This window comes from Numenius arquata, chromosome 25 (genome assembly GCF_964106895.1).
Source record: "Numenius arquata chromosome 25, bNumArq3.hap1.1, whole genome shotgun sequence".
In the NCBI taxonomy this organism is placed as follows: domain Eukaryota; kingdom Metazoa; phylum Chordata; class Aves; order Charadriiformes; family Scolopacidae; genus Numenius; species Numenius arquata.
Window position 1 is genome coordinate 3428528 of NC_133600.1, and position 25588 is coordinate 3454115.

At 49.3% G+C, this 25588-nt stretch overlaps 1 protein-coding gene across 2 annotated transcripts; it reads left to right on the forward strand.

Moving 5' to 3' along the window:
- The first annotated feature begins 2957 nt into the window (after nt 1-2957).
- On the forward strand, nt 2958-25572 carry UHRF1 (ubiquitin like with PHD and ring finger domains 1). 2 transcript variants are annotated; one of them, XM_074163957.1, is made up of 17 exons: nt 2958-3040; nt 6435-6544; nt 15192-15455; nt 16217-16389; nt 16814-17029; nt 17901-18007; nt 18193-18379; nt 19113-19236; nt 19324-19431; nt 20233-20337; nt 21181-21287; nt 22105-22267; nt 22366-22503; nt 22876-22987; nt 23108-23265; nt 23585-23683; nt 24757-25566. In XM_074163957.1, exons 3-17 carry the CDS (start codon nt 15192-15194, stop codon nt 24901-24903), a joined length of 2208 nt encoding a protein of 735 aa, XP_074020058.1. In that variant the 5' UTR covers nt 2958-3040; nt 6435-6544; the 3' UTR covers nt 24904-25566. The 2 variants fall into 2 exon arrangements, with proteins under 2 accessions (XP_074020058.1, XP_074020057.1); XM_074163956.1 differs by lacking the exons at nt 2958-3040; nt 6435-6544 and adding exons at nt 10567-10683; nt 11676-11843 and having other exon boundaries at nt 24757-25572.
- The last annotated feature ends 16 nt before the right edge of the window (nt 25573-25588 follow it).

Genomic DNA, 25588 nt, shown 5'->3' on the forward strand with positions numbered 1-25588 from the left:
TTGACATTCTTTTCGAGATTTGCCACTGATACCCCAGTTACCACAAACGCCGTGGGCAGAAGTGGGTCACAGATGTCCCCACAGCAGGGACTGCGCTGCCCACATTGAGGGAGGCATTTGCCAACGCTCCGAGGGCAGAGGTAGTTTTAGGAGGAGGATCAGACAGTTTTCAACTTTGACCTTAGGACATTAGTTTCAGAACTGCTGGCAGAGGTGCCTATCTAACCTGTCATCTGGAAAGGCACCAGCATTAGGGAACCTCAAAGACTAAAGGCACTTTTGCAGATGGAGACAGGGTTTTCCCCACACACATTTCCAGTGGGAATGAAGCACCACAGCCAGTGGCCATTAGTCAATAACTCCTTGGAGTCCATAAGCTCTCCGAGCTACTAGAATTTAGAGATACTTTAGGAAAGAGGGGAGGGAGTTTAATTAAAACAGCTCCTGGGCCTTCCAGTACTTTCCATTTACCAAATGAGGACAGACCTCTTGTTTCAGACAGGAGCTTCAGAAGTTTCAGACAGAAGCTATAACTTGCCGAGCAAGCAGCGTGCTGTTTGCTTTTTAGCACTCATCTTCATCTGGAAGTTTCAGCAGAACCAGCTTCAGTAATTGAAGTCCTTCACAGCCGTAGGTAGTCAAGTCACAACCTTCAGGTAGTCATGACCAGGCTTAAGAACCCTGTTAGACTTGAGAAACACTAAGCAAGTTTGCCAAGTGCTCCTTCCACAAGCCGGCAGAGCCGTGCAGGGCTGCAGCCTCCCTCTGCAGAGCCATGCTGCTCTTGAGCAAGAGAGAAGTTACCTTGTCACTCAAGGCACCCCCTGCGTTAACTCCATTATCATACCTCCACCAAACGATCATGTGAAACAGCTCCAGGCGGGTCTGGCAGCACTGTCAACAGGAAAGGAATGCCCAACTGATCCATCTGCCTCCTGAGGCACCTACCGCTTCCCCCAAAACCAGCGCAAGTCAGCGTGTGATGTCCGGGGTGCACATCACATGCTGTCCCTGCACAGCTGGGTGGGAAAGACCCTTCCTGTGGGCCCCCTCACACCGCTTTGATCTTCACCAGATGATAAGCGGAGAAGAGCTTTTAGACCCAAAGCTGCTCAATCACAGATCACAGACCCATAGTGTCACCAAGAAGTCATCTCAGGGCTAGGAAGAAGCCTTTAGGGAAGCATTTAAAACCTTTCAGCGGTTCCCCAAGGCACAGCAGATGCAGCACAACACCATGTCATGTCACCTTCAGCCTCAACAAGCCAAGACACCCCCCACCCACAGATGGGTACAAGCTACAGAGACACCACACACAGCGCTGTGCTTTCCCAGGGAACTGGAAAAGCCCCATGAGCCAGGCACAGCTGGCGGAACACAGCCCCTCAGCAGGTACATTGTAGCCTCAGTGCTCCCCAGGGCCTGGAGCCAAGGCCTCCAGGGATGGAGCCAGTTCCGAACCTGGCCTCCACCCTCCATCCCTGGGAGCACTGCAAGGAGCCACCAAGGTGAGGGGCTGCGGAGCTCCTGGGGGAGCAAGGGGCAGCCGTGGGGAGTCCCCCCCCAGCCCCAACACAAGCCACAAAACCCATAAACCCCTCCCCACCAGCCCTGCCTTACCTGCACCTCCGCTCCTCAGCACTGACAGGACAGGGAGTGCTGGGCCTCGCCCTGTTTAAATACCCCCCGGGGCCCGACAAGCAGCTGCGGGAGCCAATCGGGGCACTGCAGGTGCTGGCCTGACCAATGGGAATTGGACGGGGGTGGGAGGTGTGTGTGGGGCGGGGTGAGGGAGGCCGGTGAGGGGCCTGGGGGACCCTCCAGGGACCTGATGGCTGTGGGGTGGTGGTGGGACGGTGGCTGCTTGTCCCCCCACAGAGGGACATACCCGCCGGGGTGTCTCAGAGGGCCCTGTCAGAGGGCATCCATCCCCGAGCGCTTTGGCCGTGGGGCGCGTTGTCCCCCAGCAGCCCTGGACGGGGATGCACCCCGTGACATGGCGGGCGCTGAGGGACACGGCCGCTGGAAGTCGATGGGGATTTGCCCCGCGGTTGCGACACGGGCTCAGCCCGTCAGCCGGCAGGCACCGCTCCTCTTCCATGCCCCTGCACGCCCATTTGGCTTAAATCGTAGAGAATCCATCCTGCTTGCCACCACGTTGGCCCAAGGGCACGGCCTTGCTTCTGGGAGCCAAGAGAGGCCTGGCCGGAGACCGAGCTGTTGCTGCAAACGCCGTAGCAAAGCCCTGCTCGCGAAGAGGCGTCTGTCCTGCCGGGGATGTGGATTCAAGCTTGGGCCTTGCCCGCCATCCACAGTGGGGACATGAAACTTGTCCTCAGGGTTGAGCTGTAGCACTGGAGCTGCTCGGAGAGAGGGTGCTGGGGCAGTTCAGCCCCCATTTCCCATGCCAGGGGACCTGTTCCCCAGATTGGCACACACGGGGCCAGCCAGTGCCAGCAGGCTTGGCTTCTTACGAAGAGCGGCCCTGTTAGCAGCCAGCAGCACGGCTAGAAAGTCCATGCATGGGTGGTGGGGCTCAGCAGGCCAGCGCCTGCTCTTGGGCTGCTCCAGGGCATCGCAGACGCTGTCAGGAAGCCCCGGAGAAGCAGGACGTGGGATTTGTGATGTGAAAACATCTCTCTGCCATCTCTCTCATGTTTTCTTGGGAAATCTCTCCTACCCCGCAGCGTGGGTGCTGTACCCACAGAGTAAGATGTGCTCTCCTGCTTAAGTCCTTGCCTGGCTACAGCAAATACCTGATGGTGAAACGTGCTGCTCCTCAAGTTCGCTGTGATTTTCGAGACAGGAGTTGCCTTTTATTTTTATACTTGCAGAGGGCCCAGCAATGCAGGACTCTGAGCCCGGCTGGGGGAGGTTTGGGTTCTTTAATAGCAATAAGAAAGAATGAAAATGTTAGTTAATGCTTTGCTTTTCCGTTTGTGCCTTTTCATCTTCAGATCTCAAAAACTGGTTTGAAACCATCAATTATGCTTCCTGTTGTCTGTTTTCAAGATCAGTGGGGGAGGAAACTGAGGCACAGGTAAGAATTATCTGAAGTCTTCTAAAGCTATTAAACTGATTGAGTCACCTTGGTTTTGGCCAGTGAATGCAGGAGACCTTGGGTCCCATTTCTCTATCGCCCACAGTAGGCCATGAAGGCAGTGGGAGCAGGAGGTTGTTAATGTTTTTTGGAAAATGTGCTGTTAAGCTGACAAAAATGTAGAAAATGATCAGTTCTCAGCTTTGAGGTTAGAAGGAATCCCCTTCCTTACCTGAGTCAAACTTATCATGGAGTGGTTGGCTGAAAAGACCTCTGGAGGTCAGGTCGTCCGACCTGAGCTGCTGGAGACAGGACTAGTAGCGATGCTCAGGTCTAGCTCAGTCTTGGAAAAACTCCCAGGGACGGAGATCTCTCACAGCCTCTCTGGCTATTGGATCCAGTATTGCATTATGCTCCTAATAAAGAAGCAGTTCCTAATGTCAACTCTGAACTTCCCCAGCTACAAATTGTGGCTTTTGCCTCGTCTTTTACCATGTGTGCTGCTGTGAGACTTTTTGCGCATTTGTCTGTGTGCCATAAAGTTCATGTTGTAGCATCACCTGAGAACAAGTATCTAACAAACTCATGGTCCCTCCTTTGATCTCATTCCCTTCACAGGGTAAATTGCAATTTTGAAGTGTTCAGTGTCTTGTACTAAACGTGAAGCTGCTGAGTAGGTGTCACGAGGTGTCTTTTGTAGGTTGTGATGTGTGTAGGGGAAAGAATGGGTGCTCTTGTTCGTCCTCTGAAGATCTGATGAAAGGTGTGTGTGTGGGGGGTGTTGCAGGAACTAGGAATTGAGAAATTAGTCCTATGTTTTTCTGAATGTTGGCCGTGGCTGCCTGCTCAGGTAAAGTGTCGATGACATAAATTGCCAGTTATTTCATGGGTGTGAAGTGCCCGAGTAGGCCAGTTGTGGCGGCGATGGTGAAAGTCTCAGGCAGGTTATATTTCATCACCCAAGTGGGTAAAACAGCTCTGTCTGCACGATACCCCTTCATGTGGCTTGTAACGTGGCACTACGAATGCGAGCAGAGGTGTCAAGTGGTTTGCCTGAGATAACATCGGTAATTATAATTAATGACACAACGTTTAATATCTAAAGTGTAACTTTAGATACTAGGTCAAAATACCAACGCTTGGAGCTCCCGCCTGCAATATCAGAACACTGGAAAATGGCAGATAACAATTTTAGAGCAAAGGTTTGCATGATCATTTCTGTGATTCTTGTTACTCTATAAATGCCACATACTTAAAGATGAGATAAAATCAGTTCTAAGACGTTTGGTGGGTGTGGGAAGGGTGTAGGAGGAAGCAGAAGAACGTGTTTGGGGAAGAGAAAGGGAGTCGTGTTGGCTGGAGTGAACTAGCCCTGTGGCACTGGGCAAGCGGCTTCCCACAAAAAAGCAGCATCGCGTCGGTACCTGCAGCCTTTGTGCAAACGCTGCATCATCCAGACATGGGGCAGAATCCTTCTGGTGATCCCCAGGCATAAACCCTGTCTCCTGTGCCTGTGGGCTCCTCTGCAGCCCCACTGCTGCCTTCCAGCTCTCCTTTCAGCTGCGTCCTGGGGTCTGCATGTGGACCAGGCCTCTCCAGCTTCATACTTCTCAGTTCTCCCAGTCCTGTTTGGGTTTCTGTTGAACGGAAAACATGCCGGTGTGTGGAGGATTTGGAGAATCAGGCCCTTACGTTGAGTCCCTGCTGTTGGGTGCAAGTCCTTTTCCTGCGCTGTGGTGCGTCACTGCTCAACATTGTCTCTTTGGGGACCAGAGGGCACATGTGACACTGAAGTGCCCCATCTGCAAGTGTTCATCTACTGCAACGGAAATGCTCTTGTTGATCTTCCATGGCATTTACTCCATTAGTAACCTGCCACGAAGCCATGATCGCCTTCCCCGGGGCAGACACAGGCACGAGAGAAGATGATTCAAGGGTGAGGCATGCGTTGCTTTGATTTCTGTTCCTCAGTTAAGACAAGCAAAGCCCTTGGGCTTCCAGCAAACTGCTTGAGAAGCTCTGTAGTGTAGAGCTCAGGTGTTCCTCTTTTAGGAGCTGCAGCGTGGTGTTGTCTGGAGCCCACTGAGGGGACAAGTCACCCTGTGGTCTTTGCTATTCATTGCTGTGCAAGGTCCACAAGATGTTTGCTGACGGTCCCATCTGTCTCCACTGTCAGGAGATGCTTTCTCATGTTCCTGTCTTACTCTCCTCCACCATTCCCCTTGCTGGGAGTGAGTGTCCTTGGGGTAGCAGTGGCAGAGATAGTTTTAGCTGGTCACATCAACTCCAAGCACCCTTTCCCCCTCACACTGCAGCTTCTTGTCAGCTGCAGCAGTTGTTGGTGCTCCTCACAGTGGCCTTGTCCAAGGCCACAGTGTGAAGGACGTTGGGTGTCCTTGAGCTGGTCCTGGTTGGGTGTTGGGATCCAGAGCAGAGCGATGGAGGCAGGGCCGTGGCAGAAGTCGACTCCCTGCTGGATCCTGTCCTACGCTACACATCTGTTAGTCTCTTTTCACCAGACTTTGCAAGAGAATCTCCGAAGGCAATGGCCTTCAAAGTGCCTTCTGAAAACAGTTCTTCAGCGAGGTACCAAGAGCTTCAGCCCAGCTTTTGCCTCTCAACAGACCTCCCTGGTCTCTCCCAAGTCTTCAAAGTGCTTTCCTGGCTCAGGACATGTTGCAGCTCTCTGCTGCCCTCACCCTGCCCCAGCAGAAACAGGACCTACCTGTCTCCTGCTGCCCATCTCACCTGAGGGTTTCCCAGCCCCTGCTTCCCTTCCAGCAGCACCTACCCCAGCAGAAGGGCAGGTCCCTGCTCCGAGCCCTAGACAGCTTTGCCTTCACGGCAGGGGACAACCTGATGGGTTCTTGGCTGCTCTCCCACTTTTCCAGTTCACCTTTCTGCTGGTTTTCAGACCGCAGGCCGATTTCCTACGCACCCATCTGCTCCTCCCTCCGCTGCTGCGCTCTTGCCTCATACCTTTGGGTGGAGGTGGCGTGGGTTAACGTAACGCTGGTTGGGTTTTGGGAGATGAGCGGATGGATGGCGTCTGGGCCTGCGAAGTGCGTCCTCTCCATCTCAGGCCATCGCTGGGGCCCTTACTCTTGCTTCCCCGGTAATCAGAAACACAGGCTCCCTTTACATTACTCCCCGGTCTCAGGGTTTGGCTGCCTTGACCCCAATTATTTTGGAAATCGTAGGAGCGTTAGGGAGGGCAGCATTTGTCCTGGACTCCAGCATCATCTCTGTCATTTTGGTCTTCCAAGAAGTGGTGAAGATCTCAGACAGGACAACCGAGTGCAAATAACATGTTTTAAATGTCTTTGCTTAACCTGTTGTCGATATCTGTCCTGCAGACAATGGTTTCACCAAGGGTAAATATTTTTTTTCCTAGGGAAATCTGAGAAATCACAGAGCCTCTCTGCAGAAGCACCAGAAACTGCTCCGTGTTGAGCTTCCATCACCAAAAAGCCTTTGCGTGGAGGGAGAGAAGAACGAAATCTGGTGAGTTCCTGTTGCTGGATGTAGAATTTGGTTAAGGTGTCACTTAAACACTAAGAGGAAGAAGGTTCAGCAAAAGGATGGAAGTTCAGGGATATTGAGTCGTATAAAATTAAGGCTCTGAGTGAGAAAAAGAGAACTCTGTGTCCCCAGCTCAGGTGGTTTTGCTTCAGGACCCGTGTTCTCCTGCACTGGTTTCCACAACTGATCATTGATTTCCAAGCTCCACAAAACCCAAACTATTTCTCTTACAAGAGGTGGAAGACAGAATTAAGTTATTTGCACATCAAATGATGATTTTTTATGAGGACATTCAACTTTTAGTGATGGGCAAGCTATGGAATAGCTACCTGGGGCAAAGGGTCACTTCTTGGCATTTTTTCCACCTGTGTCAGGTAGAATAGTCTATTTCTCTTACTTGGTCTTGCATGTGTCCTTCTTGGATCTTCTCTATAGCTCATAAAGCTGCTTCTCTATAGCGTCTCTAAAGCTGGGATGATTTCAGAGCCACAGCAAGTCCCTCTGGCAAAGCAGAGGTGGCCTCTTTGGCTGGTGAGCGTGGAGGGAGCCAGGGAGGTTACCTGAAGGAGACATCAAAGGTTCCTCAACCCAGCTGGCCTTCTGCCAGCGACACAACTTGCTGTTACCACGAGCCTTTTAAACATTTGGGGGGTTTGTACCTCTTGTGATGCTTCTTGTGGTTTTATGGGATCAGCCCCCCCTGCTATTTTTCCCAGAAAATGCTGTAAAGGTGTTGTAAGGGCTGGACTACGAAGGGCTGTCACGGGGAGACCATGCTGCCTACCCAAGGGAAAATTAGCCCCCCTTGGAATGAATCAGACCCACTATCAATTCTTCTTCATCCAGGACTTGTTTTAATGATGTTTATCAGCTGGTAGTTCTTGTGTGTGTGCCTGGACTTTTGTTTCTCCTAAAACATTGTGCCAAAACTTCACTTTGAACAGAGTTGCCACGGGCTGGGAGACTGTTCGAAGTTTCTCTTGCTGACTGCATCTTTTTTTTTTTTGCAAATGAATTCAACAATGTTTAAGTTTTCATAAACGGAACTGGATACCCCCGCTGGCGGGAGAACCGAGATATTGTTTCCTCACAGCGTGGGGCATCTACCAGATGGCAGAACAGTGTTTTCAATCAGAATTGTAACTCCAAAGAAAAGAAATGCCTCCAACAAGCTGAAAGGGAGGAAACTAAACCCCATCATCCTCGTAGATAACTGCAGTTTAACCGAGTCGTGTTCTTTTTTCTGACCATCTATGGAAACCTGTCGCTCCCAGGGCTTTATCTCCGTGAGTTCCTCTGGCGAGATTCTTGTTTTAATCGAAGAGAGAGCCTTAAAAGGAGAGCAGATATAATTTAACCTCTAATGAAATCGATGTTCCACTACTGGAATGATCTAGAATTGAGTCTTACTTTAAGCGATTTGTAGCCCCGACCGACCAGCGTGTAGGACGCGGCACAGCTTTTGGTGTGTGTGGATTCACCGAATGAGTAAGAGTTTCTCTCGGAAGTGGGCTACTTGTTTTCTGACTCTGATAGTCCACGGGGTGCTACCAGTCACACACAGCAACTGGTCGGGCCTTTTCCTTGAAGAGTCGGTGTCTTACAGTAAAAGCCACGTTCCCTGCGCTGGGACGGGAACTGCCCAGGGCAAAAGGACGTGTGTATGTGTGTTACACACTTGGACACAAGTATATGTAGCTCTTAAGTGGGTGTGAGATGGGACTCTAATAGGGGTCCCCCACCCGATTAGGGGCCTAGAACATCTCTCTGATGAGGAAAGGCTGAGGGACTTGGGTCTGTTTAGTCTGGAGAAGAGCAGACTGAGGGGGGATCTGATCAACACCTATAAATACTTAAAGGGGGGGTGTCAGGAGGATGGGGCCAGTCTTTTTTCACTGGAGCCCAGGGACAGGACAAGAGGTGATGGGCACAAACTGGAACAGGGGAAGTTCCACCTAAACATGAGGAGGAACTTCTTTCCTGTGAGGGTGGCAGAGCCCTGGAAGAGGCTGCCCAGAGAGGTGGTGGAGTCTCCGTCTCTGGAGACATTCCAAACCCGCCTGGACACGTTCGTGTGGGACCTGCTCTGGGTGGACCTGCTGTGGCAGGGGGTTGGAGGAGATGATCTCCAGAGGTCCCTTCCAACCCCATATCATTCTGGGATTCTGTATATGTTAGGGTGAAACGCGAGGCACTAAGGTGCTACCAGAAACATATTTAGCATCCCAGTGTGTGTGACATGAATCGCTCACTGATCCAATACACGACCCTTGTACGTCAGTTAAAGGAGCACGGAAAGAAGCAGAGAAGGGACAGGTCTGTATCTTAAAAGTGGCTTTTTTGGAGCTTCTTATGGCAGTTCTATAGAGAAGGGATGCTAGTGAAACTCTGTTGTTAAAGTGTCCTGCATCTGGCGGTCATGAGGGACGTGGGTTCTCCACTCCTCTGGAGATGGGACCCGTGTGGGTGGCAGGATACGGATCCAGGTACGCTGTCAAGCAACGTTAATTTGAACTTTAGGCTGGGAGATCCAAACCCGAGACGCTTTAGACGTGAGACCTGTCCTTATCCAGGTGGAAATGCTTTTTCCAGCGCTCAGCCTTCCCCCCTGCTCCCTGATGGAGTCAGTGACGCCTGACGACCCTCTGAGGCCGTGGGAAGGGCTTGCTGCTGCGGCAGGTCAAGGTTAAGACTCTGGTGCGTCTACAGGGGGGAAAAAAATGACTTTTTGGCGAGGCGAAGCCCTCGGATGGAGAGGAAATGGAGCCCGACTGCTGCAGGTGGCGGGTCAGATGTGAGGCGTTTGTGCCTCGACACTTGCGGAACCTTTGGTAGAACCTCGTCTGGGCCAGTGACTTTCAACCTGCGGCCGGTGGCTTTAACCGTGGGATCCCCGGCAGATCCTGCCGGAGCAGGGCAGTACGGGAGAGGCGCGGGCGGCTTTAGGAGGCTGTTCCGTACCGCCATCTGCACATCGTGGTGGTGGTGGTGGGGGGGGGTTGGGGGGTTGCTCCGTCCCTCTGACTGTATTTTTTAACGCGAGAGGTTGGCTCTGCGGGCGCGGGGGGAGGGGGCGGGGGGGTTATAACACGGGAAACGCCGGTTTGCGTTTATTTTCGGTGCGCCTCGTGCTCTCTTTGTCCGCAGAGGCAGGACGGCGGCTCCGCGGGGCCTCGGCACGGTGCAGTGTCGCCGGAGCCATTCCGGCAGCGCCCAACCCGCCGCCATTCCCGCTTTCCCGGGCTCTCTCCCCCCTCCAAGCCACCCATTTCCGTGCTTTTATCCGTCTTTTGAAGCCGATTCTCTTCAGAAACCTCTTGGTAATCCCCCCGTTTACAGTTTACTCCCTCCCATGGGCGTCTTAAGCAAACTCGATCATTTTTAATTTCCTTGTGGCGTTAGGAGTTTGGGGGAAAAAAATCCATCCTCCGGGAGCAGCCCTTTTGTCGGCTCTGGCCGCCGCGTGTGGCCCTGCCGTGTCACCCAGGCCGTGTTTTCAGGAGCGGGGCCCTGGGCAAGCCCCGGGAGCCAGCGGGGGCTAACGGCCTGGGGAGTTAGAGGCCTTTTGCGGATTACTCCGATTATTCCGATTATTCGGATTATTCGCATCACAGCAGGGCCCGGAGCGTCCCGGGGGGAAAACCAGGACCCCTCGGGTGAGGGGGTGCATTGGGAGGGGGAGTCACTGGGGTCTCCTCTCCCACCGGCTGATGGCGGGGCTCTCGGTGGCCCGGTTTTTAAGAACAATAACGGGCACCGAGGCGGCGGCCCCGGAGGGCCAGGGGCTTTCCCGGCGGCGGAGCGGGGGGGAGGGGGGACGCCGGGCCGAGCTGTTCGCCGGGGATCCCCGGTGCCGCCCCCGGGGATCGCCGTTTCCGGCGGGTCCCGTGTCGTCCCCCTCCCGTTTCCCACCCCCCCACCCCCCCCCCCCCTCCGTTCCATCCCCGGTCCCGGGAGGCGGCGGCGGCCCCGCCCCGCCCGCTGGTTCCCGCCAGCGGCGGCCAATGGGCGGGCGCCCGCCGCGCACGGGGCTTTTCCGCGCCAAACTCCAAAGCCCGGGGAGAGCGCGGGCGGCGGCCGCGGGGCGCAGCGCGGCACCGGCCTCCAGCACCGCCACGCCGGTGAGTCCCGCCGGGCACCCCCTCCCTCAGCCCCAGCCCGCCGCGGGGCGGGGAGCGGCCGCCGGCACCGGGAGGGGGAGGATGGCGGGGTGGGCTCTGTGTGTGTGTGTGTGTGTTTCCCCCCCGTGTCCGCGCTGGGGGCGGCCGGTGACAGCTGCCGGGGCTCGGTGCGCGGGGCCGCTGCTCCCCGCCACCCCCGCCCCGGGGGGTGAGCGCTCCGGTGCCGGTTGGCGGGACGCGTCGCTCGGGTGGGCTGTGGCAGCGGGACGGAACACCCCCCCCACACTCCCCTCCCCCCCGCCCCCGAAACGGGAACGGCGGGTGTGACCGGGAGGGGCGGTGACCGGCGGTGGCGGGGCGCGGACCGGCATCGCCCCGCTTGGCTTTTGGGGCTGGTGCGGACGGGGCCGGGCGCGGCGGGAGCCGCTGACACCCCCCCCCCCTCCGTTTTTTCCGGGGGATGGGAACGAAAGCGATCACTCGCCGGGGCGAGTTGTGGGGCCGCGGGGGCTGTCCCCATCCTCCCCCCCCCCCCGCACCGCCTCCACCGCGGGGAGCTCCCGGTGGGCACGGCCCCTTTAAGACCGCCCGTTACCCCCCAGCCCTCATTTGCATGATCTCGCGAGACGTGGGCCCGCGGAGGGGAGCGTTTCAATTGTGGCGCGAGATACAGTTGGCGCGCGAGGCGGCGGTGGTGGGGCGGGGGGGGGGGGAGCGCGCAACCAAAGCCGTTAGGCTCGGCGTGGGTGGGGCGGGGTTAAACCTACCCCAGTAACCAATCAGCGTTGGAACCGGCCGGGTTGCCGACCAATGGTAGAGGAGTGGGTGGGTCCGGCCGGCTGGCTGGCGGGCCGGGGCCGGCGCGGTAGGTTGAGCGGTCTCATTGATACGGTACCGGCCGCGGCGGTTTAACACCGTTCCGTTCTCTTCCCCTATTCCCCCTACCCCTTTCCCCTATTCCCCCCCCCTTCCCTTTACCGGGTGCCTCCAAGGAAACTACCGGCGCCATGTGGATCCAGGTACGAACCATGGACGGCAAAGAAACCCACCGCGTGGATTCGCTCTCCAAACTCACCAAGGTGGAAGGTTTGCGTCTACGGATACACGAGGTTTTCGGCATCGAACCTCACCGGCAACGGCTCTTCTACCGGGGAAAGCAGGTACCGGGGCGGCGGGGGGGAGGTTTGACAGCCACAACCCCCCCCTCCAGCAACTGGGGGGCGAGGGCGGGCGGGGGGTGCCCCGCAGCCGCGGAAGCGGCTGCGGGGCCCCCCCCGCCCGCCCTCGCCCCCCCAAACCCTTTCCCCCGCCAGCTGAGGAGGGCTATTTTAATTTATTTTTTTTTGCCTTTAATTGCCTAAAAGTGGGATGTTTTGCTGCCATCTAGTGACTCCCGGGCTCCCTTCCCCGCCGCCCGAGCGGTGGGTCTGCAAGAACCCTGTTCAAAGCAGCGGGCTGGGTTTTTTATTAATTTAATTTCACTGGGCTGGGGTTTTTCATGAATTTAATTTGATTTTTTTCCTCCTTATTTTTTTTCTCTTTTTTTCACCTTGCGCCTTGCTTTTCTCTCTTGACATCGCTTTTGCGAAGCCCTCGAAAATACAAATCTCATCGGGGCGATGGCGGGCTTAAAAGTTTTTGAAGCTTTGAGAGTTTTTAGCGTTCCGAAAGCCGTTAAAAGATCCCCTTTCCCAGTTTTTCTTTGGAAATGGGGATGGCAGCTCGTGGTTTTTAAGTTCTCCTGCTCTTCCGTCAAAATCTCCATTGGTTCGGAACGGGCTGTAAGTCCTCGGGTTGCTCAGTCAGGTGTTACGCCCTCGACAGCGTGTTTACTATCGCCGTCGTACAACTATTTCCTTCCAAGTGCGTTAATAATGTATCTCAATTAATCTTAAAAGCAACTGAAACCGTTTTCAAATCCTTTTTCCGTATCCTGCGCTGCTGAAAATTCGTGTAAAGAAACTTCTCAACCGGTGGTTGGTTGTTAAGAAATTAATTTCAGGAATAACGGGGTATTTTGCAGTTGAAAGGCGGTGAGATGGGTGGAGTCAACTTGTTGTTGCTTTTTTCCCTCCCTGCTGCTCTAATCAACCCAAAATGAGGTTATAATTAGCAGGTGTGACTGCAGGATATGGAAACGCACCTCCACCAGCTCCAATTTACTGAGCTTGGGTACTGGTGGTGGTAAAAAAAAAAGACGCCGAGCATCTCTGAAGGGCTGGTATCAACCTCCTTCCTCTTCCTTAGGGTAGATTCGGGAGCAGGAATTGCCCTCCTGTGGTTGTAGCTGAAGTGCTAAGGGAGGATGAGCGCAGGGCACAACCCAACTGTCAGCATCACAGAATGATATGGGGTTGGAAGGGACCTCTGGAGACCATCTCCTCCAACCCCCTGCCACAGCAGGGTCACCCAGAGCAGGTCCCACAGGAATGTGTCCAGACTCCACCACCTCTCTGGGCAGCCTCTTCCAGGGCTCTGCCACCCTCACAGGAAAGAAGTTCCTCCTCACATAAGGTGGTGGAGGTTCCACCACATAAGAAGATGGAGCTTCTTATGTTCCAGTTTGTGCCCGTTCCCTCCTGTCCTGTCCCTGGGCACCACTGAAAAAAGACTGGCCCCATCCTCCTGACACCCCCCCTTGAAGTATTTATAGGTGTTGATCAGATCCCCCCTCAGTCTTCTCTTCTCCAGACTAAACAGACCCAAGTCCCTCAGCCTTTCCCCATCAGAGAGACGTTCTAGTCCCCTCACCATCTTTGTAGCCTCTGCTGTACCCTCTCCAGCAGTTCCCTGTCCTTCTTGAACTGGGGTGTCCCAGAACCGGACACAGTGCTCCAGCATTGCTGACGCTGAAGCAGATAACGAAGGTGAAACAGGTTTTTAATAGAAGGGGTGACTTTTTTTCTAGTCGGGATGCACTTGCCGTGCAAAGACAATTCCTCTTTCTGTAATTCCAGTAGTTCTTGGTTCAGAAACACTTACCCAGCGAGGTCTGCCCTCCCTTTGTCACCCGTCCCCTGCGCTCGTTTGGGCTTTGTCTGCCTCTTTGAATCCTTAGAAACGCTCAAATTCTTACTAGTTACAGTTTGTAAGCGCTGTTTGGAAAATAGTTGTTAATTAAAAGATCCTTCTCCTTTGTTGGAGGCGCATCCGCAGAGCGGGCACCTCTTTCGGAGCCCTTTGAACTCCTGCCGGTTGGTGTCCCGTGCGTGTTCGCTGCTTTTCCATTCCTGCTCGCACCTGTGGCCCTCGTGTTCCGCGGTGATAACGGTGCCCTCTTTGTGGTTGGTGTCTCTTTGTTAAGAAGAAACAACGCAGTTCTGGTTCGTTCTTGTGCGTCTCGATGAGTTTTCATCCCTAAATCCGAAAAAGTCCAGATAGCTTCCTGTACAGTCAGATTTCCAGGGATTGTTCCGTAGCCATTTAATGCCATAAATCAGAATTGAATTATCATAGTGATTCCTGTGAAGTGTAAATTTTTGTGGTTTTGCTCTGTTTCCCCCTGATAGAGAACAAAGCTCTGGGGATCGCTTTTGCTGGTGGTTTGGGCTGGAAGGGGGCGATCATTTCCTGTATAATTTCTTAGTCAGACCTTAAATATGTGGTGAAGCTTGTCTAAACTCCGAACTGCGCTCTGGGCTCCAGAATCACATTTTAACTCTAAAATGGTTGTGCTCCTCGGAGCTCTTGAAAGGTGATCGAGAGACCTATTTGGTCCTCTCCGGTTTCCTTTACTTTTTGCAGGGGCAGGATCTTGATTTGACTACACGTGACGCCAGACGTGCAGAATAAACTCTTAAAATTAACGAGGGTGTGAAATTAGGACGCTCCTGGTTGGGCTAAAAAGCAATTGGGTGGTTTCAAGTTGAATTGAATCTCTTTTGATTTTACTTGCAATGGAAAAATCGTGTCCTTGCCCGGGGAAAAGTAGGTGATTAACTCTTTGGCTCCTACTTAACGCCACATTTAACAGAGCGATGCTGTGACATAACCTGGAACATACACAATTAGAATATAAAGACCCGTCTGCGTTAATTTTCGTGTTATGGGATGTGTCCGAATTAAGGAAGAAGGAACTTTCGAGTTTGTAGGTAAAGCGGAATTATCTTTAAAACCCGATGGGAATTTAGGGAATCTGTAGTTCTTTAAGTCCTCCTTCCCAGAATTGATGCTTTTGGGGAACGTGATGCAAACCTTTTCAGGTCTCTTGGAACGCCGTGACTTATTCTGGGTAACGAGTCCACCGCAGCCGGGAAGTCTTGGTTTTCTAGCTCGTGGAGTCTGTTGGAAAAAAAAAAAAAAAAAGAACATTTTAAATAGTAAGAATAACAATCTATAAGTAACTGTGATGCTGAAGAGCTGCCAAGTTGCTTGATTGTTAATGGTTTTCAAGCGCTGTGGTCTGTCTTGGCGCGTAGAGACTGTTGGAGCCCAATGGGTGGTTGGTTTTGCCTTGGCAAAGCTCCGTGGAACGGAACGAGCAGATTGTTTTGATGCTTTCCCCGTAGATGGAAGACGGTCACTCCCTTTTCGATTACAGCGTCGGACTGAACGATATCGTTCAACTCCTGGTGAGACAAAGCCCCGCGGTGCTTCCCGCTGTGAGTAAGGAAAAGGATCCTGAACTCTCCGACACGGATTCCGGCTGCGGCTCCGGCCAAAGCGAATCGGACAAAAGCTCCCACAACGGGGAGGGCGCCCTGGAGCTGGAGGGACAGCCCAGCACCGCCGCCCAGCACGACTGGCCTGACCCCGGCTTCGGCCTCTACAAGGTGAGTCACTGAAAAAAACTAACAGGGCTTAAAGCTGCGCTTCGGGAGGGGAATTGTTTCCCTGTGGTTGAGACTTTCTGAAAACCTCTCATGTCCCACTCGTGTGGGTGTTTTCTTTTTTTCCTTAAACCCTCCAAGAACAAACGAACAAAAAAACCCAAGTAACCCACAGACCAATGAAATGCAACATGTTATAGGTCAAAATATTTTATTTTTCATTTTATCCTTCTGACTAAAACTACAATACATTAATTGATTTTATTTTTTTAAAAGCGGTCAGAGTGCCTGTTTTGATTTAAAAAACTTTCCCAATATTTTTGCTCGGAGTTACTGCATTTGTCGAAGCTGAAACTTGAATGAACAAAAGAAAATCTCAACCAGCTGCTCGGAGCCATTTTATTTCTCTGTTTCGGTGGATTTTATTACAGATGTAGTGATGTCTTTGCCAGACCGTGAGCAAGACAGTCCTGAGAGTCTGTTGTAGACTCCCTAATAACGGTTTGTACTAGATAAGACGTGAAATCATGTTTGTACACTTGTCGGTGTAAAGTGTGTTTTTAGCCTTAGAGGTTGAACCCAAGAAGACTGTAGGGGCGCACAATGGGATCAGGATGGCAAAAAAAAAAAAAAAATCTTAATTTTTAAGATCTGTTAAATTTCTTGATGATGTTCTTCAGATGGTTAAATCTCCAGGTAGACTCGGAAATTAATGCTGAATTTGAGGATGCGTTTTGCTGAGCTGTGGACTTTGCTTTGTGCAGATCAATGACTTGGTCGACGCTCGAGATACGAATATGGGAGCGTGGTTTGAAGCCCAGGTTGTAAACGTAACCAGGAAAAAACCTACAAAGGAATCGGCTGAGAGCTGCACAGATCCCGATCAGCCGACGACTGTGCCTGAAGAAGATGTAATATACCACGTGAAATACGAAGAGTGAGTTTTGTTACCTTCTTGGCTAATAAAGTCATTTGGATCATGGCGTTGCCGGGAAGTTTTATTGTTGAGATCCACAAGGTAAACCAGAACTGGGCTCACTTGGTAATTACGTTTTTGAGTCCCGTTAACTGTAAGTTTGTCTTACAGTTGGAGTTCCAGGGGGCTGGAATGATGGTTTCAGAACTACGAAATGCTATTAACCAAGTTTTAAATGGGATACAACAGCAACAAAGTTAAACCGCCCGATTCTGGCTGTGTCTGGGTGGGAGAAGGGGATTTCATTCCTGATGATATTCTTTTATTTTGCGTGGCATCGGTTCTTTAATCAACCCCTCTGGATAAAATCCATCATTTCAACAATTTGTGATGTTGAATCTGATTTTTCCTCTCTGTCCTTCTGTGCCCTCCCTTCTGCTTCAAGTTACCCAGAGAATGGAGTTGTAGAATTGAGTTCGAACGATGTACGGGCTCGTGCACGGACTATTTTGAAGTGGCACCAGCTAGAGGTAGGACAGGTGGTGATGGTCAACTATAATCCCGATGAACCAAAAGAGAGAGGTTTTTGGTACGATGCGGAGATTCTGCAAAAAAGGGAAACGAAAATGATCAAGGAGATAAATGCAAAGATATTACTTGGGTAAGCAACTTCATAACGTTGAATAAATTGAATTCTCCAACTCTGCTTAAGCTTTCGTGAGGTCTGAGTGACTCTGCTGATAAAACTGATGCAAGAAAAATGATGCGAGGGCAGTTCTGGGAGAGAAGCTGGGGGTCCTTCTCGGGTGATTGACTTTGTACTGCCCTTTTGATTAATTTTCACTGGAGGAATTGAACTTTAAGCTTAAAGGAATCACAGGGTGTGCTGATCTGTGGGTTCACATAATGCTGGGGGGAGGATGCGAAGCCCCATATTCACTAAGAGGTGAAGAATTGTTTACTCCATTAACTATCCTTAACGATTTTACGAAAAGTGTGGTGTAATATTTGCTGCTAGATATGATAATATAGGCTGAACCCTCCCTGTACGTCCAGTTCTCTCCTAAAGGAGAAAATGAGCCTACATCTAAGGGAGGGACTCTCGGCTTCAGGGGAAAAAAAAGTGTGTGTATATATATATATATATATTTTTTTTTTTTTTTAAGTTTCACAGTGATGCCAGAATATTCCCCCTCTTTACTCTCACCACAGTGATTCTGATGTTTTAACTATAAAATATAATCAGAGTTAGTCTGAAAGAGGGAGAACAGTTACTAACGACGAACTGAAGGCTACAAGTGCCTGGATTCTCGTTGAGCCAAGAAGGGGTACGCTTTAATGGCATGAAAATGAGTTGATTTATGGTGTCATGCCACTGTCCCCAGTGACGTGATGCTGGAACAGGTTTTGTGTGATGCAGGACTAATTCCAGACCAGTCTGCGTTACCGATGTACCTTCACAGCTCTGAATTCACGTCAGATGATACTTTCAAAGTCTGATCTCTTTGACTTTTATTGTCTTCTCCTTGCAGGGAGGCCGGGGATTCCTTGAATGACTGCAGAATTACATTAGTGGATGAAATCTATAAAATCGAAGAACCAGGCACTGCTTCTCCAATTAGCGCCGGTCCATTAAAACGTGAGTCTGTTGCACGGTTCTTGCATGTCTCGGTCCTACCTTGTCATGTTCCGCTGATTGTCTTTGTGAGGATTGAGGGTCTAAGAGTTCTGAGACACTTGTAGTTGTGACTCCTTTAACCATTTCAAGCGTATCTTGGTGCTTTCTGGAGGCTGAAATGTCCTGTGGTTTGTTTTTGCCAACAGGACAGAACGGACCCGTGTGTAAAGCTTGTAAGGACAACCCCAACAAGACCTGCAGAATCTGTGCGTGCCATATCTGTGGAGGCAAACAAGATCCGGATAAACAGCTCATGTGTGATGAGTGTGACATGGCTTTCCACATCTACTGCCTCAACCCTCCCCTTAGCAGTATTCCAGATGATGAGGACTGGTAAGTTCTAAGTATGTGTGTGTGGAATCGCAATTATCATCTAATTAGGAGCAAGTGAGGTCTAGGGCTTCATTCTGCCCTTAGGTGGCAACATTGTGAGGTGAAGAGATGTTTGTGCGTGTGTGTTTGTTTTTTGGTAGGACTTTATAGCTTTTCTCGAGCATCAGTTTAGTGAGAGTATGTTTGAAGCCAGTGGCTTTCAAACTTCTTTTCCTGGTTTGGGGATCTCTATCCCTGTTCAAAGAGAAGTGCAGCCACCAATAAACCAAAGGCAAACCTGATGCCAGGAGGTGTCACTTGGCTAATGGTTCTTATGGGCTGCTTTATAGATAGCCCACAGGCCCCATCACCGTCTTAGGCTGGTGATAGCGTTCTATATGTAAAATAAATATGGTGATAGACACATAGGGATAGATATAGATAGTGAAATACATCTATCTATATACGTATAGATAGTGAAATAGACTTTTTTTTATTCCTTTTGTCCTGTTTCAGCATTTTATACAGTGTTTTTAAATATACAGCAGATTTCCTGACACATCTGCAGTGGGTTAGAAGTCTGTGCAGGGACACCAGCTCATACCGGTCTAATTCCAGTAGGGAGAGTTGTTTCGTGTCCTCTCTAGTTTCACACCGGGAAATTGTAACATTATAACTCCAGTATGTTTTCAGGAAATTCTCTTTTAATTTAAGGCTTTGCTACTAGTTAATTTTTATCGACTGGTGACTTTAGGTATTGCCCTGAATGTCGAAATGATGCAAGTGAGGTGGTTTTAGCAGGAGAGAAATTAAAAGAAAGTAAAAAGAAACAAAAGATGGCATCCGCTAATTCATCCTCGCGGAGAGACTGGGGCAAGGTCAGTCCAAAAGCTATTTTATTTTGAAGAATAATGTGTGTTACTTCCTTGAAATTCTTGGCTGATCGATCTTGCCCTTTGAAACAGGGTATGGCATGTGTTGGTCGCACTAAGGAATGTACCATCGTCCCCTCCAACCACTATGGACCAATTCCTGGAATTCCCGTCGGCACCATGTGGAAGTTCCGAGTTCAGGTATGAAGCTGAACCCTGGCCTGAGCCCCTATAGGGAAAATTGGGAATGATCCAGCTCTTCCGAGGCACCTGAAACAGTTAATCTTGGAGTGTGTGTCGCTGGACGTGTGAGTGCAGAAAGGAAAGAATTCTGGCTTTGTCTAGACCAAGTGTTCCATAACTAATGCCCCATTGTCTGCGCCTTTCAAGGTTTTTTTTTTTTCCTTTGGTCCTGTTTTGGTGACTCAACCCCCAAACCAACGTATTTGTTTCCAGTAGTTTGTCCAGCAGATGTGTGGTGTCTCCCACTGGTTCTGCTGGTAACGGGTCTCTCTCGGGTACCTGGATACATTCAACAGGTTTTCTCATCCTGTTAGAAAGTTGGGGAAGAAAAAGCCCTGAATGACCCAGCTCTTGTCTTCCAGTATTAGATGGAGGCTGCTATTGCGAGTCTTTCAAAACCAATCTCCTTATACAGGCATTTAATTTTAATACCTACATTATTCTAAAATTCTGGGAACTTAATAAGCAATCTCAGCGCGAAGATCCAAATTTCTAAATCAACATCACAAAAAATACCCATGTGTTCAATTTACTGAAATATTTAATGACTTTTTTTTTTCTTTAAAGCCTTTTTTCTTTTTCTTTTCTCTGCCTGGAGCTTTTTGGAGGATAGTGGTGAAACACAGTTTCACACCATAATATAAGCAAACCAAATCTGAAATAGTACTCTTGCTTAATTTAGTTCCGAGACCGACAGATAGCGATGTTGTTTGTGGCCTGTTGACAGCAGTTGCCCAACAAATTCTGGTTTTGCCCCAGGTGAGCGAATCCGGCGTCCACAGGCCCCACGTAGCAGGTATCCATGGCAGAAGTAATGATGGTGCCTACTCCTTGGTTCTGGCAGGAGGCTACGAAGATGACATAGTAAGTGAATCTTGACTATTTATGTCTGAGAACCAAACAAACTCATTGTTAAAACAAAGGCTTGACCTTAAGGCTTGACCTTAATTACTTTTTACACTCTATATTAGACACCCGTCTTGATGATACGTTCTTCAGAAGAAAACTAGGCAAAGGAATACTACAGTCCAGTAATATGTGTTAACCCAAGAAATGGGATAATCTGAACTAAGTTTAATATCCATGTGTCAGCTTTCAGTCCAGGGGTCCTTAGCTGCCTTCTCAGGGTGTGCATCGCGTCCGTGGTTTGAAGAGTCTCGTGGTACATGCTGCCAGGTCTTTGTGTGTCAGGGGAGTGTTCAGAGCAAAACTAGGGACAGAAGTTCTACTTCTGGCTGCACCGTTGGGTTCTGCTGGCCAGACCTGACCCCTCCAAGGCCGTACCAGGCTCTACCGCTCGTTCTTATGGGTCACCACTCGTGGAAAAGAGAGCCAGGAGTCTCAGTGGCCATACCAAGCCTGAATCCTGGCTGCAGGGTCACATACCAATGCAAGTGCTGAGGCACCAGTTATGGTTTCCTTCTCTGGAAGGTGCCCCCAGGCTTCCCGGCAGCTCCAGTGCCCGTGGTGAGCCGCTCCCTGGGCAGAGGTCTCTGTGAAGTGTGTGACAAGGCACCAGTTGTCACCCTGACTCCTCTCTTGGCAATGTAAGGGAGGACCATGGACTGAGTCTGGGAGCTTAAACGGAGGAAGCACCTTTCCTTTTTTTCAGAATATCATATTAGAGCTACTTGATTGAAAGACTCTTCTGCTTTTATTGAATTATTTTTTTTATGAATGTGTCGAAACCATCCATATACGTTTCAGGATCATGGAAATTCCTTCACATATACAGGGAGCGGAGGGCGTGATCTTTCCGGAAACAAACGCACAGCGGAACAGTCTTGTGATCAAAAACTCACCAACATGAACAGGTCAGCAACCTTCGCGCTCCATCCCTAACCTTAGGACTTGGCAACTGGGAACCCAAAACACTTTGTCCCGTTTCCAAAAGAAACTGGTGAGGTGGAAGAACTGTCAAAATTAGGTTTTGACTGTGGTGGAGGCTGCGGATCAGTCGTACAATGGAAATGCTTCTTAACAGTGAATGAATTAATGAAACAATTGTAAATGGTATTAGTCTCAAGGTAAATATTGACTGTAATTTAAGGAACAGAGTAGTAAATTAGCATAGACGTGTTTATATCCTCTTCTGAGGACCTTTGCAGCCACTGGTCACCCTGGGAGACCAGATTACTTGTAATTCTGGACTGTTATTCTTACAAATAAATGTGGATTGGAGTGGAGGAGGTGATCTGTGCAGTTACATCAGGGTAATGTAATGAAGAATCAGCGTATTTAAATTGTGGCTTCCAGTCAGGAGGCTTAATGACTATCTCCCAGAGTTCTCGGTGTTGTACAAGATACTTGAAAGTGTTCCTAGTTAAGATAAACAAACAAAATGACTAGCTACATCTTTTTTCCTCCAAAAAGATTCCGAAGGGGCTCCTCTATCTGCAAAGAGGCAACAGCTTCCAGTTTTTCAGCAGCCATTGCTGTGGTTTCTGCTGCTCCTCTCAGTATTGTACTCAACTCTATCAATGTGTTGCTCTGAGTAAAATACTATAGTTTAAATTTATTACTTGTTAGTAGCTGGTTTACTATGAAAACTTTGCTTCGCTCTGTCCTCCCTCTGATTCTGAAGGGTTCTGCCCTGTAAATACACTAAGTTGGTCAGATTTTCTCTTGCAGAGCTCTGGCTCTGAACTGCAGTGCCCCCATCAACGACAAAAACGGAGCTGAAGCCAAGGACTGGAGAGCTGGGAAACCCGTCCGAGTAGTGAGGAACGTAAAAGGAGGCAAACATAGCAAATACGCTCCCGTAGAAGGGAACAGATACGATGGAATATATAAGGTAAGGATTTGAATTCCTTTACTGAATTAGGAGAATTTGGTTATGGCCAAAAGTGGGTTTTTATAGTGTATGATGGACTTGCATCTGACTTCTTTTAGGTTGTGAAATACTGGCCTGAGACGGGGAAATCTGGATTTCTAGTGTGGCGTTACTTGCTTAGGAGGGATGATGAAGAACCTGCTCCTTGGACCAAAGAAGGAAAGGACAGGATGAAAAAGCTCGGCCTAACAATGCAGGTACTCCTCTGGAACATCAGCAGGGTTCCCCCGGACAACAAACTCGATGGACATCAGGAATTCTTCTATTATACATTATATTGAGGATGATCCTTGCGTAAGAATCGAGATGGCCCCCCTTAGACTGAGAGGGACAAAAGTGCTTTCGGTCTTGTGGGGTCTTTGTTTTCTTTTTACATCAGGAGGTTAAATGGACAAAACTCACTTTCTTGTACAGAATTCTCAGTCTGAGTAAGAGCTTTGGCAGAGCAGGGATCTATTATTTAAACGTGAGCAGTTCTCGAGACGTCGTTCTTCTGACCTGTAACTGTTTCTAAGTCTGTGAACGGGCGCGTTTGCATTGGATGCTCTTTGTTTTGTGTTTTCCTGTAGTATCCTGAAGGGTATTTGGAAGTTGTTGCAAACAAAGATAAGGAGAAAGAAAATAATGGAGATGATGAGTTTGATACCCCGGGGAAAGGAAAGAGGAAAAGGAAATCAGCAGGTTTGTGGCGTAGGCAAGTGGATATAGAAAGCCTTGTAGGTTTTTGTGCGTTTTATCTAGTTATTATTTTCTGGTTGCTTTTTGTTTGTTTGTTTAAGAAGTCGTCGTGTTTTCTTTCAGGTGGGGAGGAAAAACTCATTACCTCTCCCACAGGGACTCCAAAGAAAACTAAAGTTGAGCCATACAAGCTGACATCTCAGCAAAAATCTCTTATAAAAAGTGACGAAGCCAATGAAAAACTGTGGAATGAAGTACTAGAAGCTCTCAAAGATGGACCGGTACGTCACACTTCTCTTTACAGGCATCAAGTGACAATTAATTAGTGTACTATCCCTAGACACAGAGTTCTTGGCTGCATAAAGAAACAGCCTCAGACCCACAGCTTTTTTTTTTTTCACTGTAGACATTCCCAGCCTAAATTTAATGTACTATATTTGAAGTCAGTAAGTAGGAGAAGAACTTGTTAATGGGACTATTTTTTTTCCTTGTTGAACTTTATAGAAAAATTTTCTACATCTAAAGTAACCTATTGCGTTTAGTGAGCTGTATCTTTCGGAGAGCAGGAGCAACAAGATGATTCACGTGTTGTCTTTGCAGAAATTTCTAAATAAAGTTGAAGAGGCCTTTTTGTGTATCTGCTGTCAGGAGGTCGTGTTTCGGCCGGTCACAACCGTATGCCAACACAACGTGTGCAAGGTGAGCCATCGGAACAGCTCTTCTGGCGAGGTCTATGGAGCCAATGAGCCTTGAGCTCGTTCAGTGGGGAGAGAACTGGTGGGGGTGTGTGTAGGTTTGGGGGTTTTTGGCCAGTAGTTAGTCCTCTAGCATGAGGCAGGTTTATATTTTAAAACTTAATAGAATCATAGAATTGTCTAGGTTGGAAAGGACCTCTGAGATGGAGTCTAGCCATCAACCTGACACTACCAGAACCACCACTAAACCACGGCCCTTGATTTGATGAAAGTTCTTGGGCATAGAAATTCTTTTGGCATGTGCTTTAAAGACAGTTCCACTATTGCATTGCTACGACCCGATTCTTACCCGATTCCTTTAAAAGATGACACAAGCCGCTCTGCAGGCTCAGTAGCGCTGCTGGATGACACTGATGGGTTCCACGGGGTTACAGAGGGTAGGGGGTTTGATGAATAATGGGTTTTTGCAGAAGCTCCAACAGTCTTTAGCGGCTACAGGGGAATTCTTGATCTTTAGAAATGTAATTGAATGAAATAACTCTACCATATATCTGAATCCTGTGTCCATGACTAAGGTGCTGTGGTGAAAGGAGGGTGTAGCCAGGGGGGGTCAGCCTCTTCTCCCAAGTCACAGGCGATAGGACAAGAGGAAACGGCCTCAAGTTGCGCCAGGAGAGGTTCAGGTTGGAAAACTTTTGACGCTGAAAAGGTTATTAAGCTGAATGGGCTGCCCAGGGAAGGGGTTGAGGCACCACCCCTGGAGGGATTCAAAAGACGGGTTGACATAGTGCTGAGTGACATGGTTTATTGGTAGCTTTTATCAGTTAGGTTGGTGGTTGGACTAGATGATTTTAAAGGTCCCTTCCAACCTGGACAATTCTAAGCGCTGTTGCATGTAAGGAAGGACGCGCTCTCTCCAGCTGTGCTCATTGTGCTCGGCCTCTCTCAGCTCCTGTCACAACCCGGCTGAACCAGGATGTTAAAGGCATCTCATTTTTCCACCGTGGGCTTTGCAGAATCAGCCGAAGGGCACATTTCTCCTTCTTAACCAATTTTTTTTTTTTTTTTCTTCACCAGGATTGCTTGGATAGATCCTTCCGAGCTGACGTGTACAGCTGTCCCGCCTGCCGCTACGACCTCGGCAAAAATTACACCATGCAAGTGAACGAGACGCTGCAGAGCGTCCTAACCCAGCTCTTCCCTGGCTACGGCAACGGACGGTGATTCTGTAAAGCACTTCGAATTTTTCTTTTATTCAAACTTATTAATGAGTTTTCAATGGGCTTAATTTAAAAAAAAAAAAAAAAACACAAAAAAACAAAGCAAACAAAACAGTAGTCTGTGTTCTCCCAGACCCCTAAAAATGTTTAATGTCTTCCTTGTTTTTAAAAAAACTATAAACTTCAAGGAATATCCTTTTGTATGTTCGTGGGTTTTTTTTTTTTTTGTTCTAAATGTTGAACTTTGCTTTTTTTTTTTTTGCTGCCCCTCCCTCAAAACTGCCATTCATCAGCACAGAATTGTTATGTTTTTTTTTTTTTTTAAAATGGATTTACAAAGTGCTTCCGGTAAGGCTGCTAATGATTATGAAAGTTCTCAGAGTGCCCCCTCTGCCCCCTCTTATTTTTTATTTTTTTTTTCCTATTAAAAAAAAAAATAATGGCTTGGATGCTAGAACAATCTTCACCGTTTGGGGATTTGGCCATCAAGGTAGAGTTGTGCATCACCTTGGCAGCATTTTGACGCTCAATTTGTACAAGATGGTTCCTGGCTTAACGATCTTTTTTTACCACAAGTGGGTATTTGCTAATTATTTTTTTTTTTTTTTTAAGAACTGGGTTTTATACATTTGAGAAACCTATCAAAAGCCATTTCCTGCTAATTTTGTATATCAAAAAAAAAAAAAAAA

Coding starts and splice junctions, on each gene's coding strand:
- UHRF1 (XM_074163956.1), top strand. CDS start 10,567: ATGGGCGGGCGCCCGCCGCGCACGGGGCTTTTCCGCGCCAAACTCCAA. Junction 10,684..11,675: donor CCTCCAGCACCGCCACGCCG/GTGAGTCCCGCC, acceptor GGTGCCTCCAAG/GAAACTACCGGCGCCATGTG. Junction 16,390..16,813: donor TACCACGTGAAATACGAAGA/GTGAGTTTTGTT, acceptor TTCTGCTTCAAG/TTACCCAGAGAATGGAGTTG.